Here is a 17,939-nt window from a genome sequence, read left to right as displayed (position 1 = left end):
TCTGAAGTGATCGCAAGCGCTGAGTAGGTCTGAAGCTACTCTGAAACTGCACAATATTTTTTTGTAGCTGCTCTGCGATCCTTTCATTCGCACTTCTGCTAAGCTAAAATACACTCCCAGTGGGAGGCGGCATAGCGTTTGCACGGCTGCTAAAAATAGCTAGCGAGCGATCAACTCGGAATGACCCCCATTATCCCACAACTGCTGTGATTTTTGCAGGACAATTCTGTACTGATCGGGCGGTGGCTCGGGAGATGTGCAGTCACTATTATTTCTGTATAAAGCGGCAGAACGACCAATAGTTCTTATAACCCCAAAGTGAATAACAAAGCAGCGATGATCTGGTGACACGCCAAGGAGTGCGCGCCGTTCAGAGAGGCTGCTCGTACAGGAGGAGAGCGGTGCAGACAAGGCACCGTGATGTGTGACCCTTACCCCTGTGATGTGTGCCCACTAGCAAAGTTTCATGTTAGATGGAGTAGAAAGAGGTCAAATAAAACCTGTAACCTCCAGATCTGAATCCACTGGCTTCCCTGATCCATCAGACAGCCCCACGCTGCTCGCCACTCTGCAACACTTCCCCCGTGACCGTCCTATTCAGGTAACAGGTGCTGTAACAACCGGTCAGTCGGTAAGATGTGATCTGGTGCAGGGTGGGAACGTTAGACTGATTGAGGCCCCCGCAGAAACAACGAGCGGAATGGCGCACAAGATGTAAAAAGTGTTCATTTTTCGTTATGGTTGGAGTTCTTCATGCCCTTTCTTTTGTTCTTTACAAACATCTTATCTTCAGTCAGGGCATCATTAACCAACCTATGGCTCTCCAGCTATTGTGGAACTACAAGTCTCAGGAAGCCTGCCTGGGCACAAGGGGACAGTTCTGCAAGTGGCTTTTCCTCTTGCAGCATTTTGCGTAAGAGCCTAGTGTACACTGTAATTAAACATTTACTAGGAAGCGGGTTCCCTAGTTTGCAGGTAATGGCATTTCTCCCTCTGCTGTGCGGATTCTTATGTTAAGTAACCGATCTCCACCATCCACATGGTTACTTATTGCCTAGAAGAGTCAGCCCCCTACTCCGGCATTAGGAAAATCCGAGCCCTCAGCAAGATGTATGTCCTCCTGGATCTGTGAGACTGGGATGGATCAATTCAGAGAGGTTATCGCAGGTAGTAAGCAGAGCCGCTGAGTGGTTTTCATGTCATTTACAATTTATAAGAGGCGTTTGGCTTTTCTTTAAAATGGAAAGAAGTATCCAATAAATTTCCTGTCCTGTTGCGTTGCATCGATGGACCGCGGGAAGCTTTTGGCTCTCTGCAGGATTGCTGGTAGTTCAATATTTGTACAGCGCTTGTTAATCAGAAACAGGAGGGTCGTACATATGTTGCTTATTGAAACGTGAATTTGGGAGAGAAAGGACGAGGCTGCTGCACAGCTGAGAAACAGCATTAACATTTATTTTGTTTACTTTTTTGGGCGTAGGATATGTAATAAATTAATTATTCCCAACCTGAAAGAGTCATTGGGGCTCATTCGGAGTTGGGGAGAAAGCAACAAAAGCCAGTAACTTACTTTGCACCTTGGTAAAACCATGCTGCGCTGCAGACGGGGCAGATATTACCTGTGCAGTGAAAGTGTTCAATTTGGGTGGGGGGTGTCCAAACTCAAATTGCAGTGTAATATTAAGCTGTCCAGCGTTTGTGGGCTACATGCAAAAGCAGGCAGTATTTACCCTGCATGCACAGGCATATAAATGTATTTGCACACCTTGCATTACAGGATGGTTTGTCCTGGTATACCCATTATCATGAATGAACTAAAAGTCGGCAGTATAGATTATAGTAATCTTGATACGTTGGTGTAAATGAACTGTTCTGACGTTGAATTTAATCTCCATTGTTTTGTGTTCTCTGCAGAGCCAGCAGAGGGCGGTGTGCCACAGCTGACCGGAATACAAGAAAATGGATCCTCTCTCTCCAGCAGCAGCTCCTCTGCCATACCCCAGCCAAACTCTACCAATAAACCATGGAGGAGTAAATCCCTTAGTGCAAAGCACACCACAACGTCTTCCGTACTGTCCGTCAAGCAGCCCGTGCCGGATGGTCCTAAACAACCGCAAGAACCTCTGAAGCCTGCTCCCAGCAGCCAGAAATCCATGCTGGAAAAGTTGAAATTATTTAATAGTAAAGGGGGCACAAAAAGCACTGGGGGTACGCTGGAGGGGTCTCGGGATACCAGCTGCGAAAGACTTGAAACACTTCCCAGCTTCGAAGAAGCCGAGGAAATGGAAAATACTGTAAGGAATTCCAGTAGTACAAGTCCATCCTCCAATAGCCCCAAGATAGCCCTGAAGGGCATCGCACAAAGGACCCTTGGCCGGGCATTGACGAACAAGAAAAGTTCTCCCAAGGGCAGTGAGAAGGACAAGCAGAAAGAGAAGGATAAAAACAAAGAGGTCTCTAAAAGGATATCTGTTACTGACAAGCCAGAGGCGAAGGAGGAACCCAAGGATGAAGCTGTCCCGGCCCCCACTGACATGCCAAAAAAGTCCTCCAAGATTGCCAGCTTCATCCCCAAAGGGGGCAAGAAGGAGGCCTCTGCTCCTTCTCACAGCGGCATACCAAAACCAGGGACCAAAACCACCCCAGGGAAATCCTCAAGTGCCCCAATGTCTGCCAAGGAAGGGGAACGAAACCGGAGCGGGAAGACGGGCTCAGGGATCTCCCTCCAAAAGCCTCAGCTGGACAACAGAAGCTCCAGCTCTACGTCCAGCTTGGCCTCCTCCGATGGGAAGGGCATGTCTACTGCAGGGGGTGCCCAACCCTCCAATGGGACTGGCGGTATTACACAGACGACGGCGAGTAATACAGTCAGCGTTCAGCTACCTCAACCACAGCAGCAGTATAACCACCCGAACACGGCCACCGTGGCACCCTTCATGTACAGGTAAAATGCGCGTGGTCGGGATTTGTGGATCTTGGGGAAGATTCCACCATTAGTTTTGTGGTTTCCTGAAATTTAAATAGCAATCACATTTTGGTGAGCTTCTTCCCCAGGAACCCTGAGTTGGCCTGCTGCCATTTTGTAGAGCTTTTTATAAGAGACGGGTAGTTAAAAACTACTTTATTCTGGAGTCTCCGCTGTCTACCATGGTTGGGAGATACTGGTCCCTCTCTTCTAACCTGATTGCGATCATCATGCTGTCTGTATATACTGGCCCACAGCAGATATTGGCGGACTTGTTTGAACTGGGGAACTCAAGATCCCCAAGTAAAACCTTTTCTTGCTTTCTCCTGTGCTTTTCAGTCATGTATATGTAAAATCCTATTCTGGTTGTCCTGGGAGACCAGATAAAGGGGTGGAGAATCCAAGGTGATCGTTCTTGAATCATACTTATAGTCATAAATGCTTTGCAACATCAGGATAAGGAAGCTGTGCAGAGCCACATTTGTCTTTAAATTCCCCCTTTCGTGATGATTAAAATACTTTGCTGAAAGGCACAGAGTGAATGTCAGGCATATATGCATTTAGTGACAGTTGCACATGTTCAGACGTAATGAATGAAAGTCACCTGAAGTGGGTCATATTCCAGATCAGGAATAGGGCAAAGGCCACTTATCGTCTGCTTGAAAATAAAGTTGGAGCAACACACAAATTCCTAGGTCAGATAATTAGGATCACGTGGTGAAATCACAAGCAAAATGATTGGATTTCCCTGTGTCGGACAAACTAGGCGCAGTTGCGGCTCAGTGTGAGGCACACTTTGGTGTCCGTATTTCATCAATGTTTGTGTCGATTCCAGTCTTATTTTCCTGGGCTCTGGATGTGATGCCCATTCTCAGGAATGGCCTGGAAGGCATAGGGCAGCTAAGGCGGAAATGATTTCCGGGAGCACCACAGAGTACAGAGACTAGGAAATAGACTGTTTAACCCTACGAGAAATGGGAACAACCTGTGTAAATAGTCTGATTGAACAGATCAGCTGATATGTCTAACTGTGGTTTTAGCCATTTATATTTACAGACCGTTCATCTGTTTCTTCAACCACAACTCCCCCTGGTGGCAGTTGCCTGTACCAGCGTCACGCACTAGGAATAGCACTAATGCAAGCCTCAGGAATACTTATTTATATCGTCACATAATCTCTATTAAACAACTTGACACTTCAAATTTAAAAATATTGACGAAAATGTATTCAGCTATTTTTAGTTAATCTAATTTAATTTAATTGTATTCTAATATCTGAAACAAATCTCACATACCTTACTCTGATGGCATATCAGCGAATTCCCACCTGCAACAGAAGGGGGTAACTGTGCTATAATGGTGCGATCTCATGTAGGCAAACTCCAGAGGGGGCTTATCAGGACTGCGAGCTAGTTGCCCTGTAAAGGAGAATGCGCCTGTTGGCTGATGTAATGTTTGCACCAAGGATAAAGCCGATGATTATATCAGTCCAAGTGTACGGATTACATGCGGTGATGGGTTACATATCTTCATTCTGGGGCAGGGATGGTGGTGATGGGTTATATAGGATCAGTCTGGGGCAGGGATCACGGTGATGGGTTACATAGGATCAGTCTGGGGCAGGGATGGTGGTGATGGGTTACATAGGCTCAGTTTGGGGCAGGGATGGCGGTGATGGGTTATGTAGGATCAGTCTGGGGCAGGGATGGTGGTGAGGGGTTACATAGGCTCAGTCTGGGGCAGGGATGGTGGTGATGGGTTACATAGGATCAGTCTGGGGCAGGGATGGTGGTGATGGGTTACATAGGTTCAGTCTAGGGCAGGGATGGTGGTGATGGGTTATGTAGGCTCAGTCTGGGGCAGGGATGGCGGTGATGGGTTACATAGGATCAGTCTGGGGCAGGGATGGTGGTGATGGGTTATGTAGGCTCAGTCTCGGGCAGGGATGGCGTGATGAGTTATGTAGGATCAGTCTGGGGCAGGGATGGTGGTGATGGGTTACATAGGCTCAGTCTCGGGCAGGGATGGCGTGATGAGTTATGTAGGATCAGTCTGGGGCAGGGATGGTGGTGATGGGTTACATAGGATCAGTCTGGGGCAGGGATGGTGGTGATGGGTTACATAGGCTCAGTCTGGGGCAGGGATGGCGGTGATGGGTTACATAGGCTCAGTCTGGGGCAGGGATGGCGGTGATGGGTTATGTAGGATCAGTGTGGGGCAGGGATGGCGGTGATGGGTTACATAGGATCAGTCTGGGGCAGGGAGGGCGGTGATGGGTTACATAGTCTCAGTCTGGGGCAGGGATGGCGGTGATGGGTTATGTAGGATCAGTCTGGGGCAGGGATGGTGGTGATGGGTTACATAGGCTCAGTCTGGGGCAGGGATGGTAGTGATAGGTTACATAGGATCAGTCTGGGGCAGGGATGGTGGTGATGGGTTACATAGGATCAGTCTGGAGCAGGGATGGTGGTGATGGGTTATGTAGGATCAGTCTGGGGCTGGGATGGTGGTGATGGGTTACATAGGATCAGTCTGGGGCAGGGATAGTGGTGATGGGTTATGTAGGCTCAGTCTGGGGCAGGGATCACGGTGATGGGTTACATAGGATCAGTCTGGAGCAGGGATGGTGGTGATGGGTTACATAGGCTCAGTCTGGGGCAGGGATGGTAGTGATAGGTTACATAGGATCAGTCTGGGGCAGGGATGGCGGTGATGGGTTACATAGGATCAGTCTGGGGCAGGGATGGCGGTGATGGGTTACATAGGATCAGTCTGGGGCAGGGATGGCGGTGATGGTTTACATAGGATCAGTCTAGGGCAGGGATGGTGGTGATGGGATACATAGGATCAGTCTGGAGCAGGGATGGTGGTGATGGATTATGTAGGATCAGTCTGGGGCAGGGATGGTGGTGATGGGTTACATAGGATCAGTCTGGGGCAGGGATAGTGGTGATGGGTTATGTAGGCTCAGTCTGGGGCAGGGATCACGGTGATGGGTTATGTAGGATCAGTCTGGAGCATGGATGGTGGTGATGGGTTACATAGGATCAGTCTGGGGCAGGGATGGTGGTTATGGGTTACATAGGATCAGTCTGGGGCAGGGATGGCGGTGATGGCTTATGTAGGCTCAGTCTGGGGCAGGGATGGTGGTGATGGGTTATGTAGGCTCAGTCTGGGGCAGGGATGGTGGTGATGGGTTACATAGGATCAGTCTGGGGCAGGGATGGTGGTGATGGGTTACATAGGATCAGTCTGGAGCAGGGATGGTGGTGATGGGTTATGTAGGATCAGTCTGGGGCAGGAATGGTGGTGATGGGTTACATAGGCTCAGTCTGGGGCAGGGATGGTGGTGATGGGTTACATAGGATCAGTCTAGGGCAGGGATGGCGGTGATGGGTTACATAGGATCAGTCTGGGGCAGGGATGGCGGTGATGGGTTACATAGGATCAGTCTAGGGCAGGGATGGCGGTGACAGGTTACATAGGCTCAGTCTGGGGCAGGGATGGTGGTGATGGGTTACATAGGAACAGTCTGGGGCAGGGATGGCGGTGATGGGTTACATAGGATCAGTCTAGGGCAGGGATGGCGGTGATGGGTTACATAGGATCAGTCTGGGGTAGGGATGGCGGTGATGGGTTGCATAGGCTCAGTCTGGGGCAGGGATGGTGGTGATGGGTTACATAGGTTCAGTCTAGGGCAGGGATGGTGGTGATGGGTTATGTAGGCTCAGTCCGGGGCAGGGGATGGCGGTGATGGGTTACATAGGATCAGTCTGGGGCAGGGATGGTGGTGATGGGTTATGTAGGCTCAGTCTCGGGCAGGGATGGCGTGATGAGTTATGTAGGATCAGTCTGGGGCAGGGATGGTGGTGATGGGTTACATAGGCTCAGTCTCGGGCAGGGATGGCGTGATGAGTTATGTAGGATCAGTCTGGGGCAGGGATGGTGGTGATGGGTTACATAGGATCAGTCTGGGGCAGGGATGGTGGTGATGGGTTACATAGGCTCAGTCTGGGGCAGGGATGGCGGTGATGGGTTACATAGGCTCAGTCTGGGGCAGGGATGGCGGTGATGGGTTATGTAGGATCAGTGTGGGGCAGGGATGGCGGTGATGGGTTACATAGGATCAGTCTGGGGCAGGGAGGGCGGTGATGGGTTACATAGTCTCAGTCTGGGGCAGGGATGGCGGTGATGGGTTATGTAGGATCAGTCTGGGGCAGGGATGGTGGTGATGGGTTACATAGGCTCAGTCTGGGGCAGGGATGGTAGTGATAGGTTACATAGGATCAGTCTGGGGCAGGGATGGTGGTGATGGGTTACATAGGATCAGTCTGGAGCAGGGATGGTGGTGATGGGTTATGTAGGATCAGTCTGGGGCTGGGATGGTGGTGATGGGTTACATAGGATCAGTCTGGGGCAGGGATAGTGGTGATGGGTTATGTAGGCTCAGTCTGGGGCAGGGATCACGGTGATGGGTTACATAGGATCAGTCTGGAGCAGGGATGGTGGTGATGGGTTACATAGGCTCAGTCTGGGGCAGGGATGGTAGTGATAGGTTACATAGGATCAGTCTGGGGCAGGGATGGCGGTGATGGGTTACATAGGATCAGTCTGGGGCAGGGATGGCGGTGATGGGTTACATAGGATCAGTCTGGGGCAGGGATGGCGGTGATGGTTTACATAGGATCAGTCTAGGGCAGGGATGGTGGTGATGGGTTACATAGGATCAGTCTGGAGCAGGGATGGTGGTGATGGATTATGTAGGATCAGTCTGGGGCAGGGATGGTGGTGATGGGTTACATAGGATCAGTCTGGGGCAGGGATAGTGGTGATGGGTTATGTAGGCTCAGTCTGGGGCAGGGATCACGGTGATGGGTTATGTAGGATCAGTCTGGAGCAGGGATGGTGGTGATGGGTTACATAGGATCAGTCTGGGGCAGGGATGGTGGTTATGGGTTACATAGGATCAGTCTGGGGCAGGGATGGCGGTGATGGCTTATGTAGGCTCAGTCTGGGGCAGGGATGGTGGTGATGGGTTATGTAGGCTCAGTCTGGGGCAGGGATGGTGGTGATGGGTTACATAGGATCAGTCTGGGGCAGGGATGGTGGTGATGGGTTACATAGGATCAGTCTGGAGCAGGGATGGTGGTGATGGGTTATGTAGGATCAGTCTGGGGCAGGAATGGTGGTGATGGGTTACATAGGCTCAGTCTGGGGCAGGGATGGTGGTGATGGGTTACATAGGATCAGTCTAGGGCAGGGATGGCGGTGATGGGTTACATAGGATCAGTCTGGGGCAGGGATGGCGGTGATGGGTTACATAGGATCAGTCTAGGGCAGGGATGGCGGTGACAGGTTACATAGGCTCAGTCTGGGGCAGGGATGGTGGTGATGGGTTACATAGGAACAGTCTGGGGCAGGGATGGCGGTGATGGGTTACATAGGATCAGTCTAGGGCAGGGATGGCGGTGATGGGTTACATAGGATCAGTCTGGGGTAGGGATGGCGGTGATGGGTTGCATAGGCTCAGTCTGGGGCAGGGATGCTGGTGATGGGTTACATGGGATCAGTCTGGGGCAGGGATGGCGTGATGGGTTATGTAGGCTCAGTCTAGGGCAGGGATGGTGGTGATGGGTTACATAGGATCAGTCTAGGGCAGGGATGGCGGTGATGGGTTACATAGGATCAGTCTGGGGCAGGGATGGTGGTGATGGGTTATGTAGGCTCAGTCTGGGGTAGGGATGGCGGTGATGGGTTACATAGGCTCAGTCTGGGGCAGGGATGGTGGTGATGGGTTACATAGGATCAGTCTGGGGCAGGGATGGCGTGATGGGTTATGTAGGCTCAGTCTGGGGCAGGGATGGTGGTGATGGGTTACATAGGCTCAGTCTGGGACAGGGATGGCGGTGATGGGTTACATAGGCTCAGTCTGGGGCAGGGATGGTGGTGATGGGTTACATAGGATCAGTCTGGGGCAGGGATGGCGTGATGGGTTATGTAGGCTCAGTCTGGGGCAGGGATGGTGGTGATGGGTTACATAGGATCAGTCTAGGGCAGGGATGGCGGTGATGGGTTACATAGGCTCAGTCTGGGGCAGGGATGGGGGTGATGGGTTATGTAGGCTCAGTCTGGGGCAGGGATGGCGGTGATGGGTTACATAGGCTCAGTCTGGGGTAGGGATGGCGGTGATGGGTTATGTAGGCTCAGTCTGGGGCAGGGATGGTGGTGATGGGTTACATAGGATCAATCTGGGGCAGGGATGGTGGTGATGGGTTACATAGGCTCAGTCTGGGGCAGGGATGGTGGTGATGGGTTACATAGGATCAGTCTGGGGCATGGATGGTGGTGATGGGTTATGTAGGATCAGTCTGGGGCAGGGATGGTGGTGATGGGTTACATAGGCTGAGTCTGGGGCAGGGATGGTGGTGATGGGTTACATAGGATCAGTCTGGGGCAGGGATGGTGGTGATGGGTTATGTAGGCTCAGTCTGGGGCAGGGATGGTGGTGATGGGTTACAAAGGATCAGTCTGGGGCAGGGATGGTGGTGATGAGTTACATAGGCTCAGTCTGGGGCAGGGATGGTGGTGATGGGTTACATAGGATCAGTCTGGGGCAGGGATGGTGGTGATGGGTTATGTAGGATCAGTCTGGGGCAGGGATGGCGTGATGGGTTACATAGGCTCAGTCTGGGGCAGGGATGGTGGTGATGGGTTACATAGGCTCAGTCTGGGGCAGGGATGGTGGTGATGGGTTACATAGGATCAGTCTGGGGCAGGGATGGTGGTGATGGGTTACATAGGATCAGTCTGGGGCAGGGATGGTGGTGATGGGTTATGTAGGATCAGTCTGGGGCAGGGATGGTGGTGATGGGTTACATAGGATCAGTCTGGGGCAGGGATGGCGGTGATGGGTTACATAGGCTCAGTCTGGGGCAGGGATGGTGGTGATGGGTTACATAGGATCAGTCTGGGGCAGGGATGGCGGTGATGGGTTACATAGGATCAGTCTGGGGCAGGGATGGTGGTGATGGGTTACATAGGCTCAGTCTGGGGCAGGGATGGTGGTGATGGGTTGCATAGGCCCATTGGCTGAAGTTGACTGTTATTATGTCTGGTTTGTGCAGGTCTCAGACGGATAATGAAGGCAATGTCTCTGTGGAGACCAGCACAGGAGGAATACACATGGAGCCCACGCTCTATAATAAAACAGGCCCTCCATGTCTGGCAGATCTCTCGGGTAAGTCCCCTCACTTGTTGTATTACACTTATTGTAACCGGGTTCACTACGATATGCCGGCGGTCGGGCTCCCGGCGACCAGCATACCGGCGCCGGGAGCCCGACCGCCTGCTTACCAACAGCGTGGCGAGCGCAAATGAGCCCCTTGCGGGCACGGTGGCGCGCTTATTTTATTCTCCCTCCAGGAGGGTCGTGGACCCCCACGAGGGAAAGTAAGTGTCGTGTGCCGGCTGTCGGAATCCCGGCGCCGGTATACTGTGCGCCGGGATCCCGTCAGTCGGCATACTGAAGACCACCCATTGTAACCATGCTCTGTGCTCTGCCCCAGTCACCTGTGAGGCCTCTGCAGTATATTGTCTCCGATATACAGTGAATCAGCTGGCATGTACGTGCAGGGTAACAGTGTGATACATGAGTGGTGTGATCCTTTTATAGGCAGCTATTATAGATATACTTGTTTTTTATGACAATAGAAGTCCATGGTTGGTAAAGACAATAATGCCGTACACTATAGTGGCCATATGGAGACATTTGTCATCCATGTTGCAGAGTCACACATAATATTTTTCAGGTTTCTTCATACACCGTTTTGAACAATAATTTCTTTCCTTCAGTCTTTCTACTTTCAAATGAGCTCAATAAGACATTACACTGCATATTGTACACCCAGCACCACCCTCTGCTCATCTCACATCCGATCCACTGTGCTGCAGTCTGTCACACTGTGCCCCTCCCCTATGTAATATCCTGTTACACTGTGTCCCTCCCCTATGTAGCATCCTGTCACACTGTGCCACTCCAGCCACTCCCCTGTGTAGCATACTGTCACACTGTGCCCCTCCCCTATGTAGCATACTGTCACTGTGCCCCTCCCCTATGTAGCATCCTGTCACACTGTGCCCCTCCCCTATGTAATATCCTGTCACACTGTGTCCCTCCCCTATGTAGCATCCTTTCACACTGTGCCCCTCCCCTATGTAGCATCCTGTCTTACTGTGCCCCTCCCCTATGTAGCATCCTGTCACACTGTGCCCCTCCCCTATGTAGCATCCTGTCACACTGTGCCCCTCCCCTATGTAGCATCCTGTCACACTATGCCCCTCCCCTGTGTAGCATACTGTCACATTGTGCCCCTCCCCTATGTAGCATACTGTCACATTGTGCCCCTCCCCTGTGTAGCATACTGTCACATTGTGCCCCTCCCCTATGTAGCATCCTGTCACACTGTGCCCCTCCCCTATGTAGCATCCTGTCACTCTGTGCCCCTCCCCTATGTAGCATCCTGTCACACTGTGCCCCTCCCCTGTGTAGCATACTGTCACATTGTGCCCCTCCCCTGTTTAGCATACTGTCACACTGTGCCCCTCCCCTGTGTAGCATCCTGTCACACTGTGCCCCTCCCCTATGTAGCATCCTGTCACACTGTTACCCTCCCCTATGTAGCATCCTGTCACACTGTGCCCCTCCCCTATGTAGCATCCTGTCACACTGTGCTCCTCCCCTATGTAGCATCCTGTCACACTGTTACCCTCCCCTATGTAGCATCCTGTCACACTGTTACCCTCCCCTATGTAGCATCCTGTCACACTGTGCCCCTCCCCTATGTAGCTTCCTGTCACACTGTGCCCCTCCCCTATGTAGCATCCTGTCACACTGTTACCCTCCCCTATGTAGCTTACTGTCACACTGTGCCCCTCCCCTGTGTAGCATCCTGTCACACTGTTACCCTCCCCTATGTAGCATCCTGGCACACTATGCCCCTACCCTATGTAGCATCCTGTCACACTGTGCCCCTCCCCTATGTAGCATCCTGTCACACTGTGCCCCTCCCCTGTGTAGCATACTGTCACACTGTGCCCCTCCCCTATGTAGCATCCTGTCTTACTGTGCCCCTCCCTTATGTAGCATCCTGTCACACTGTGCCCCTCCCCTGTGTAGCATCCTGTCACACTGTTACCCTCCCCTGTGTAGCATCCTGTCACACTGTGCCCCTCCCCTGTGTAGCATCCTGTCACACTGTGCCCCTCCCCTATGTAGCATCCTGTCTTACTGTGCCCCTCCCCTATGTAGCATCCTGTCACACTGTGCCCCTCCCCTGTGTAGCATCCTGTCACACTGTGCCCCTCCCCTATGTAGCATCCTGTCACACTGTGCCCCTACCCTGTGTAGCATACTGTCACATTGTGCCCCTCCCCTATGTAGCATCCTGTCACACTGTGCCCCTCCCTATGTAGCATCCTGTCACACTGTGCCCCTCCCCTGTGTAGCATCCTGTCACACTGTGCCCCTCCCCTGTGTAGCATCCTGTCACACTGTGCCCCTCCCCTATGTAGCATCCTGTCACACTGTGCCCCTCCCCTATGTAGCATCCTGTCACACTGTGCCCCTCCCCTTTGTAGCATCCTGTCACACTGTGCCCCTCCCCTATGTAGCATCCTATCACACTGTGCCCCTCCCCTGTGTAGCATCCTGTCACACTGTGCCCCTCCCCTATGTAGCATCCTATCACACTGTGCCCCTCCCCTATGTAGCATCCTATCACACTGTGCCCCTCCCCTATGTAGCATCTTGTCACACTGTGCCCCTCCCCTATGTAGCATCCTGTCACACTGTGCCCCTCCCCTATGTAGCATCCTGTCACACTGCCCCTCCCCTATGTAGCATCCTGTCACACTGTGCCCCTCCCCTGTGTAGCATACTGTCACATTGTGCCCCTCCCCTATGTAGCATACTGTCACATTGTGCCCCTCCCCTGTGTAGCATACTGTCACATTGTGCCCCTCCCCTGTGTAGCATCCTGTCACACTGTGCCCCTCCCCTATGTAGCATCCTGTCACACTGTGCCCCTCCCCTATGTAGCATCCTGTCACACTGTGCCCCTCCCCTGTGTAGCATACTGTCACATTGTGCCCCTCCCCTGTTTAGCATACTGTCACACTGTGCCCCTCCCCTGTGTAGCATCCTGTCACACTGTGCCCCTCCCCTATGTAGCATCCTGTCACACTGTTACCCTCCCCTATGTAGCATACTGTCACACTGTGCCCCTCCCCTGTGTAGCATCCTGTCACACTGTTACCCTCCCCTATGTAGCATCCTGGCACACTATGCCCCTACCCTATGTAGCATCCTGGCACACTGTGCCCCTCCCCTATGTAGCATCCTGTCACACTGTGCCCCTCCCCTGTGTAGCATACTGTCACACTGTGCCCCTCCCCTATGTAGCATCCTGTCTTACTGTGCCCCTCCCCTATGTAGCATCCTGTCACACTGTGCCCCTCCCCTATGTAGCATCCTGTCACACTGTTACCCTCCCCTATGTAGCATCCTGTCACACTGTGCCCCTCTCCTGTGTAGCATCCTGTCACACTGTTACCCTCCCCTATATAGCATCCTGTCACACTATGCCCCTCCCCTATGTAGCATCCTGTCACACTGTGCCCCTCCCCTATGTAGCATCCTGTCTTACTGTGCCCCTCCCCTATGTAGCATCCTGTCACACTGTGCCCCTCCCCTATGTAGCATCCTGTCACACTGTGCCCCTCCCCTGTGTAGCATCCTGTCACACTGTGCCCCTCCCCTATGTAGCATCCTGTCACACTGTGCCCCTCCCCTGTGTAGCATACTGTCACACTGTGCCCCTCCCCTATGTAGCATCCTGTCACACTGTGCCCCTCCCTATGTACCACCTGTCACACTGTGCCCCTCCCCCTGTGTAGCATCCTGTCACACTGTGCCCCTCCCCTATGTAGCATCCTGTCACACTGTGCCCCTCCCCTATGTAGCATCCTGTCACACTGTGCCCTCCCCTATGTAGCATACTGTCACACTGTGCCCCTCCCCTGTGTAGCATCCTGTCACACTCTGCCCCTCCCCTATGTAGCATCCTGTCACACTGTGCCCCTCCCCTATGTAGCATCCTGTCACACTGTTACCCTCCCCTATGTAGCATCCTGTCACACTGTGCCCCTCCCCTGTGTAGCATCCTGTCACACTGTTACCCTCCCCTATGTAGCATCCTGTCACACTATGTAGCATCCTGTCACACTGTGCCCCTCCCCTATGTAGCATACTGTCACTGTGCCCCTCCCCTATGTAATATCCTGTCACACTGTGTCCCTCCCCTATGTAGCATCCTTTCACACTGTACCCCTCCCCTATGTAGCATCCTGTCTTACTGTGCCCCTCCCCTATGTAGCATCCTGTCACACTGTGCCCCTCCCCTATGTAGCATCCTGTCACACTGTGCCCCTCCCCTATGTAGCATCCTGTCACACTGTTACCCTCCCCTATGTAGCATCCTGTCACACTGTGCCCCTCCCCTGTGTAGCATCCTGTCACACTGTTACCCTCCCCTATGTAGCATCCTGTCACACTATGCCCCTCCCCTATGTAGCATCCTGTCACACTGTGCCCCTCCCCTATGTAGCATCCTGTCTTACTGTGCCCCTCCCCTATGTAGCATCCTGTCACACTGTGCCCCTCCCCTATGTAGCATCCTGTCACACTGTGCCCCTCCCCTGTGTAGCATCCTGTCACACTGTGCCCCTCCCCTATGTAGCATCCTGTCACACTGTGCCCCTCCCCTGTGTAGCATACTGTCACACTGTGCCCCTCCCCTATGTAGCATCCTGTCACACTGTGCCCCTCCTTATGTAGCATCCTGTCACACTGTGCCCCTCCCCTGTGTAGCATCCTGTCACACTGTGCCCCTCCCCTGTGTAGCATCCTGTCACACTGTGCCCCTCCCCTATGTAGCATCCTGTCACACTGTGCCCCTCCCCTGTGTAGCATACTGTCACACTGTGCCCCTCCCCTATGTAGCATCCTGTCACACTGTGCCCCTCCCCTATGTAGCATCCTATCACACTGTGCCCCTCCCCTATGTAGCATCCTGTCACACTGTTACCCTCCCCTATGTAGCATCCTGTCACACTGTGCCCCTCCCCTTTGTAGCATCCTGTCACACTCTGCCCCTCCCCTATGTAGCATCCTGTCACACTGTGCCCCTCCCCTGTGTAGCATCCTGTCACACTGTGCCCCTCCCCTGTGTAGCATCCTATCACACTGTGCCCCTCCCCTATGTAGCATCCTGTCACACTGTGCCCCTCCCCTATGTAGCATCCTATCACACTGTGCCCCTCCCCTGTGTAGCATCCTGTCACACTGTGCCCCTCCCCTGTGTAGCATCCTGTCACACTGTGCCCCTCCCCTATGTAGCATCCTATCACACTGTGCCCCTCCCCTGTGTAGCATCCTGTCACACTGTGCCCCTCCCCTATGTAGCATCCTATCACACTGTGCCCCTCCCCTGTGTAGCATCCTATCACACTGTGCCCCTCCCCTATGTAGCATCCTGTCACACTGTGCCCCTCCCCTATGTAGCATCCTGTCACACTGTGCCCCCTCCCCTATGTAGCATCCTGTCACACTGTGCCCCTCCCCTATGTAGCATCCTGTCACACTGTGCCCCTCCCCTGTGTAGCATACTGTCACATTGTGCCCCTCCCCTATGTAGCATACTGTCACATTGTGCCCCTCCCCTGTGTAGCATACTGTCACATTGTGCCCCTCCCCTATGTAGCATCCTGTCACACTGTGCCCCTCCCCTATGTAGCATCCTGTCACACTGTGCCCCTCCCCTATGTAGCATCCTGTCACACTGTGCCCCTCCCCTGTGTAGCATACTGTCACATTGTGCCCCTCCCCTATGTAGCATACTGTCACATTGTGCCCCTCCCCTGTGTAGCATACGGTCACATTGTGCCCCTCCCCTATGTAGCATCCTGTCACACTGTTACCCTCCCCTATGTAGCATCCTGGCACACTATGCCCCTACCCTATGTAGCATCCTGTCACACTGTGCCCCTCCCCTATGTAGCATCCTGTCACACTGTGCCCCTCCCCTGTGTAGCATACTGTCACACTGTGCCCCTCCCCTATGTAGCATCCTGTCTTACTGTGCCCCTCCCCTATGTAGCATCCTGTCACACTGTGCCCCTCCCCTGTGTAGCATCCTGTCACACTGTTACCCTCCCCTATGTAGCATCCTGTCACACTGTGCCCCTCCCCTATGTAGCATCCTGTCACACTGTGCCCCTACCCTGTGTAGCATACTGTCACATTGTGCCCCTCCCCTATGTAGCATCCTGTCACACTGTGCCACTCCCTATGTAGCATCCTGTCACACTGTGCCCCTCCCCTGTGTAGCATCCTGTCACACTGTGCCCCTCCCCTGTGTAGCATCCTGTCACACTGTGCCCCTCCCCTATGTAGCATCCTGTCACACTGTGCCCCTCCCCTATGTAGCATCCTGTCACACTGTGCCCCTCCCCTGTGTAGCATCCTGTCACACTGTGCCCCTCCCCTATGTAGCATCCTATCACACTGTGCCCCTCCCCTATGTAGCATTCTATCACACTGTGCCCCTCCCCTATGTAGCATCCTGTCACACTGTGCCCCTCCCCTATGTAGCATCCTGTCACACTGTGCCCCTCCCCTATGTAGCATCCTGTCACACTGTGCCCCTCCCCTATGTAGCATCCTGTCACACTGTGCCCCTCCCCTGTGTAGCATACTGTCACATTGTGCCCCTCCCCTATGTAGCATACTGTCACATTGTGCCCCTCCCCTGTGTAGCATACTGTCACATTGTGCCCCTCCCCTATGTAGCATCCTGTCACACTGTGCCCCTCCCCTATGTAGCATCCTGTCACACTGTGCCCCTCCCCTATGTAGCATCCTGTCACACTGTGCCCCTCCCCTGTGTAGCATACTGTCACATTGTGCCCCTCCCCTGTTTAGCATACTGTCACACTGTGCCCCTCCCCTGTGTAGCATCCTGTCACACTGTGCCCCTCCCCTATGTAGCATCCTGTCACACTGTTACCCTCCCCTATGTAGCATCCTGTCACACTGTGCCCCTCCCCTATGTAGCATCCTGTCACACTGTGCCCCTCCCCTATGTAGCATACTGTCACACTGTGCCCCTCCCCTATGTAGCATACTGTCACACTGTGCCCCTCACCTATGTAGCATACTGTCACACTGTGCCCCTCCCCTGTGTAGCATCCTGTCACACTGTGCCCCTCCCCTATGTAGCATCCTGTCACACTGTGCCCCTCCCCTATGTAGCATACTGTCACACTGTGCCCCTCACCTATGTAGCATACTGTCACACTGTGCCCCTCCCCTGTGTAGCATACTGTCACACTGTGCCCCTCCCCTATGTAGCATCCTGTCACACTGTGCCCCTCCCCTGTGTAGCATCCTGTCACACTGTGCCCCTCCCCTATGTAGCATCCTGTCACACTGTGCCCCTCCCCTATGTAGCATCCTGTCACACTGTGCCCCTCCCCTATGTAGCATCCTGTCACACTGTGCCCCTCCCCTATGTAGCATCCTGTCACACTATGCCCCTCCCCTGTGTAGCATACTGTCACATTGTGCCCCTCCCCTAAGTAGCATACTGTCACATTGTGCCCCTCCCCTGTGTAGCATACTGTCACATTGTGCCCCTCCCCTATGTAGCATCCTGTCACACTGTGCCCCTCCCCTATGTAGCATCCTGTCACACTGTGCCCCTCCCCTATGTAGCATCCTGTCACACTGTGCCCCTCCCCTGTGTAGCATACTGTCACATTGTGCCCCTCCCCTGTTTAGCATACTGTCACACTGTGCCCCTCCCCTGTGTAGCATCCTGTCACACTGTGCCCCTCCCCTGTGTAGCATCCTGTCACA

General features: G+C 53.3%; 1 protein-coding gene across 9 annotated transcripts in view; it reads left to right on the top strand.

The window, feature by feature from the left end:
- The window catches only part of NAV2 (neuron navigator 2), a 708,207-nt gene that overhangs the window by 564,717 nt on the left and 125,551 nt on the right, over window positions 1-17,939 (top strand). For all 9 annotated transcript variants that reach the window (XM_063946386.1, XM_063946388.1, XM_063946385.1 and 6 more), the window contains 2 exons: window positions 1,915-2,944; window positions 10,090-10,202. In XM_063946386.1, coding sequence (XP_063802456.1) covers window positions 1,915-2,944; window positions 10,090-10,202 — 1,143 coding nt within the window. The remainder of the gene's footprint in view (window positions 1-1,914; window positions 2,945-10,089; window positions 10,203-17,939) is intronic.

Source organism: Pseudophryne corroboree, chromosome 11 (genome assembly GCF_028390025.1).
Source record: "Pseudophryne corroboree isolate aPseCor3 chromosome 11, aPseCor3.hap2, whole genome shotgun sequence".
NCBI lineage: Eukaryota > Metazoa > Chordata > Amphibia > Anura > Myobatrachidae > Pseudophryne > Pseudophryne corroboree.
The sequence above is the reverse complement of the archived record's forward strand: the minus strand, read 5'-3'. Positions and strand labels throughout refer to the sequence as shown.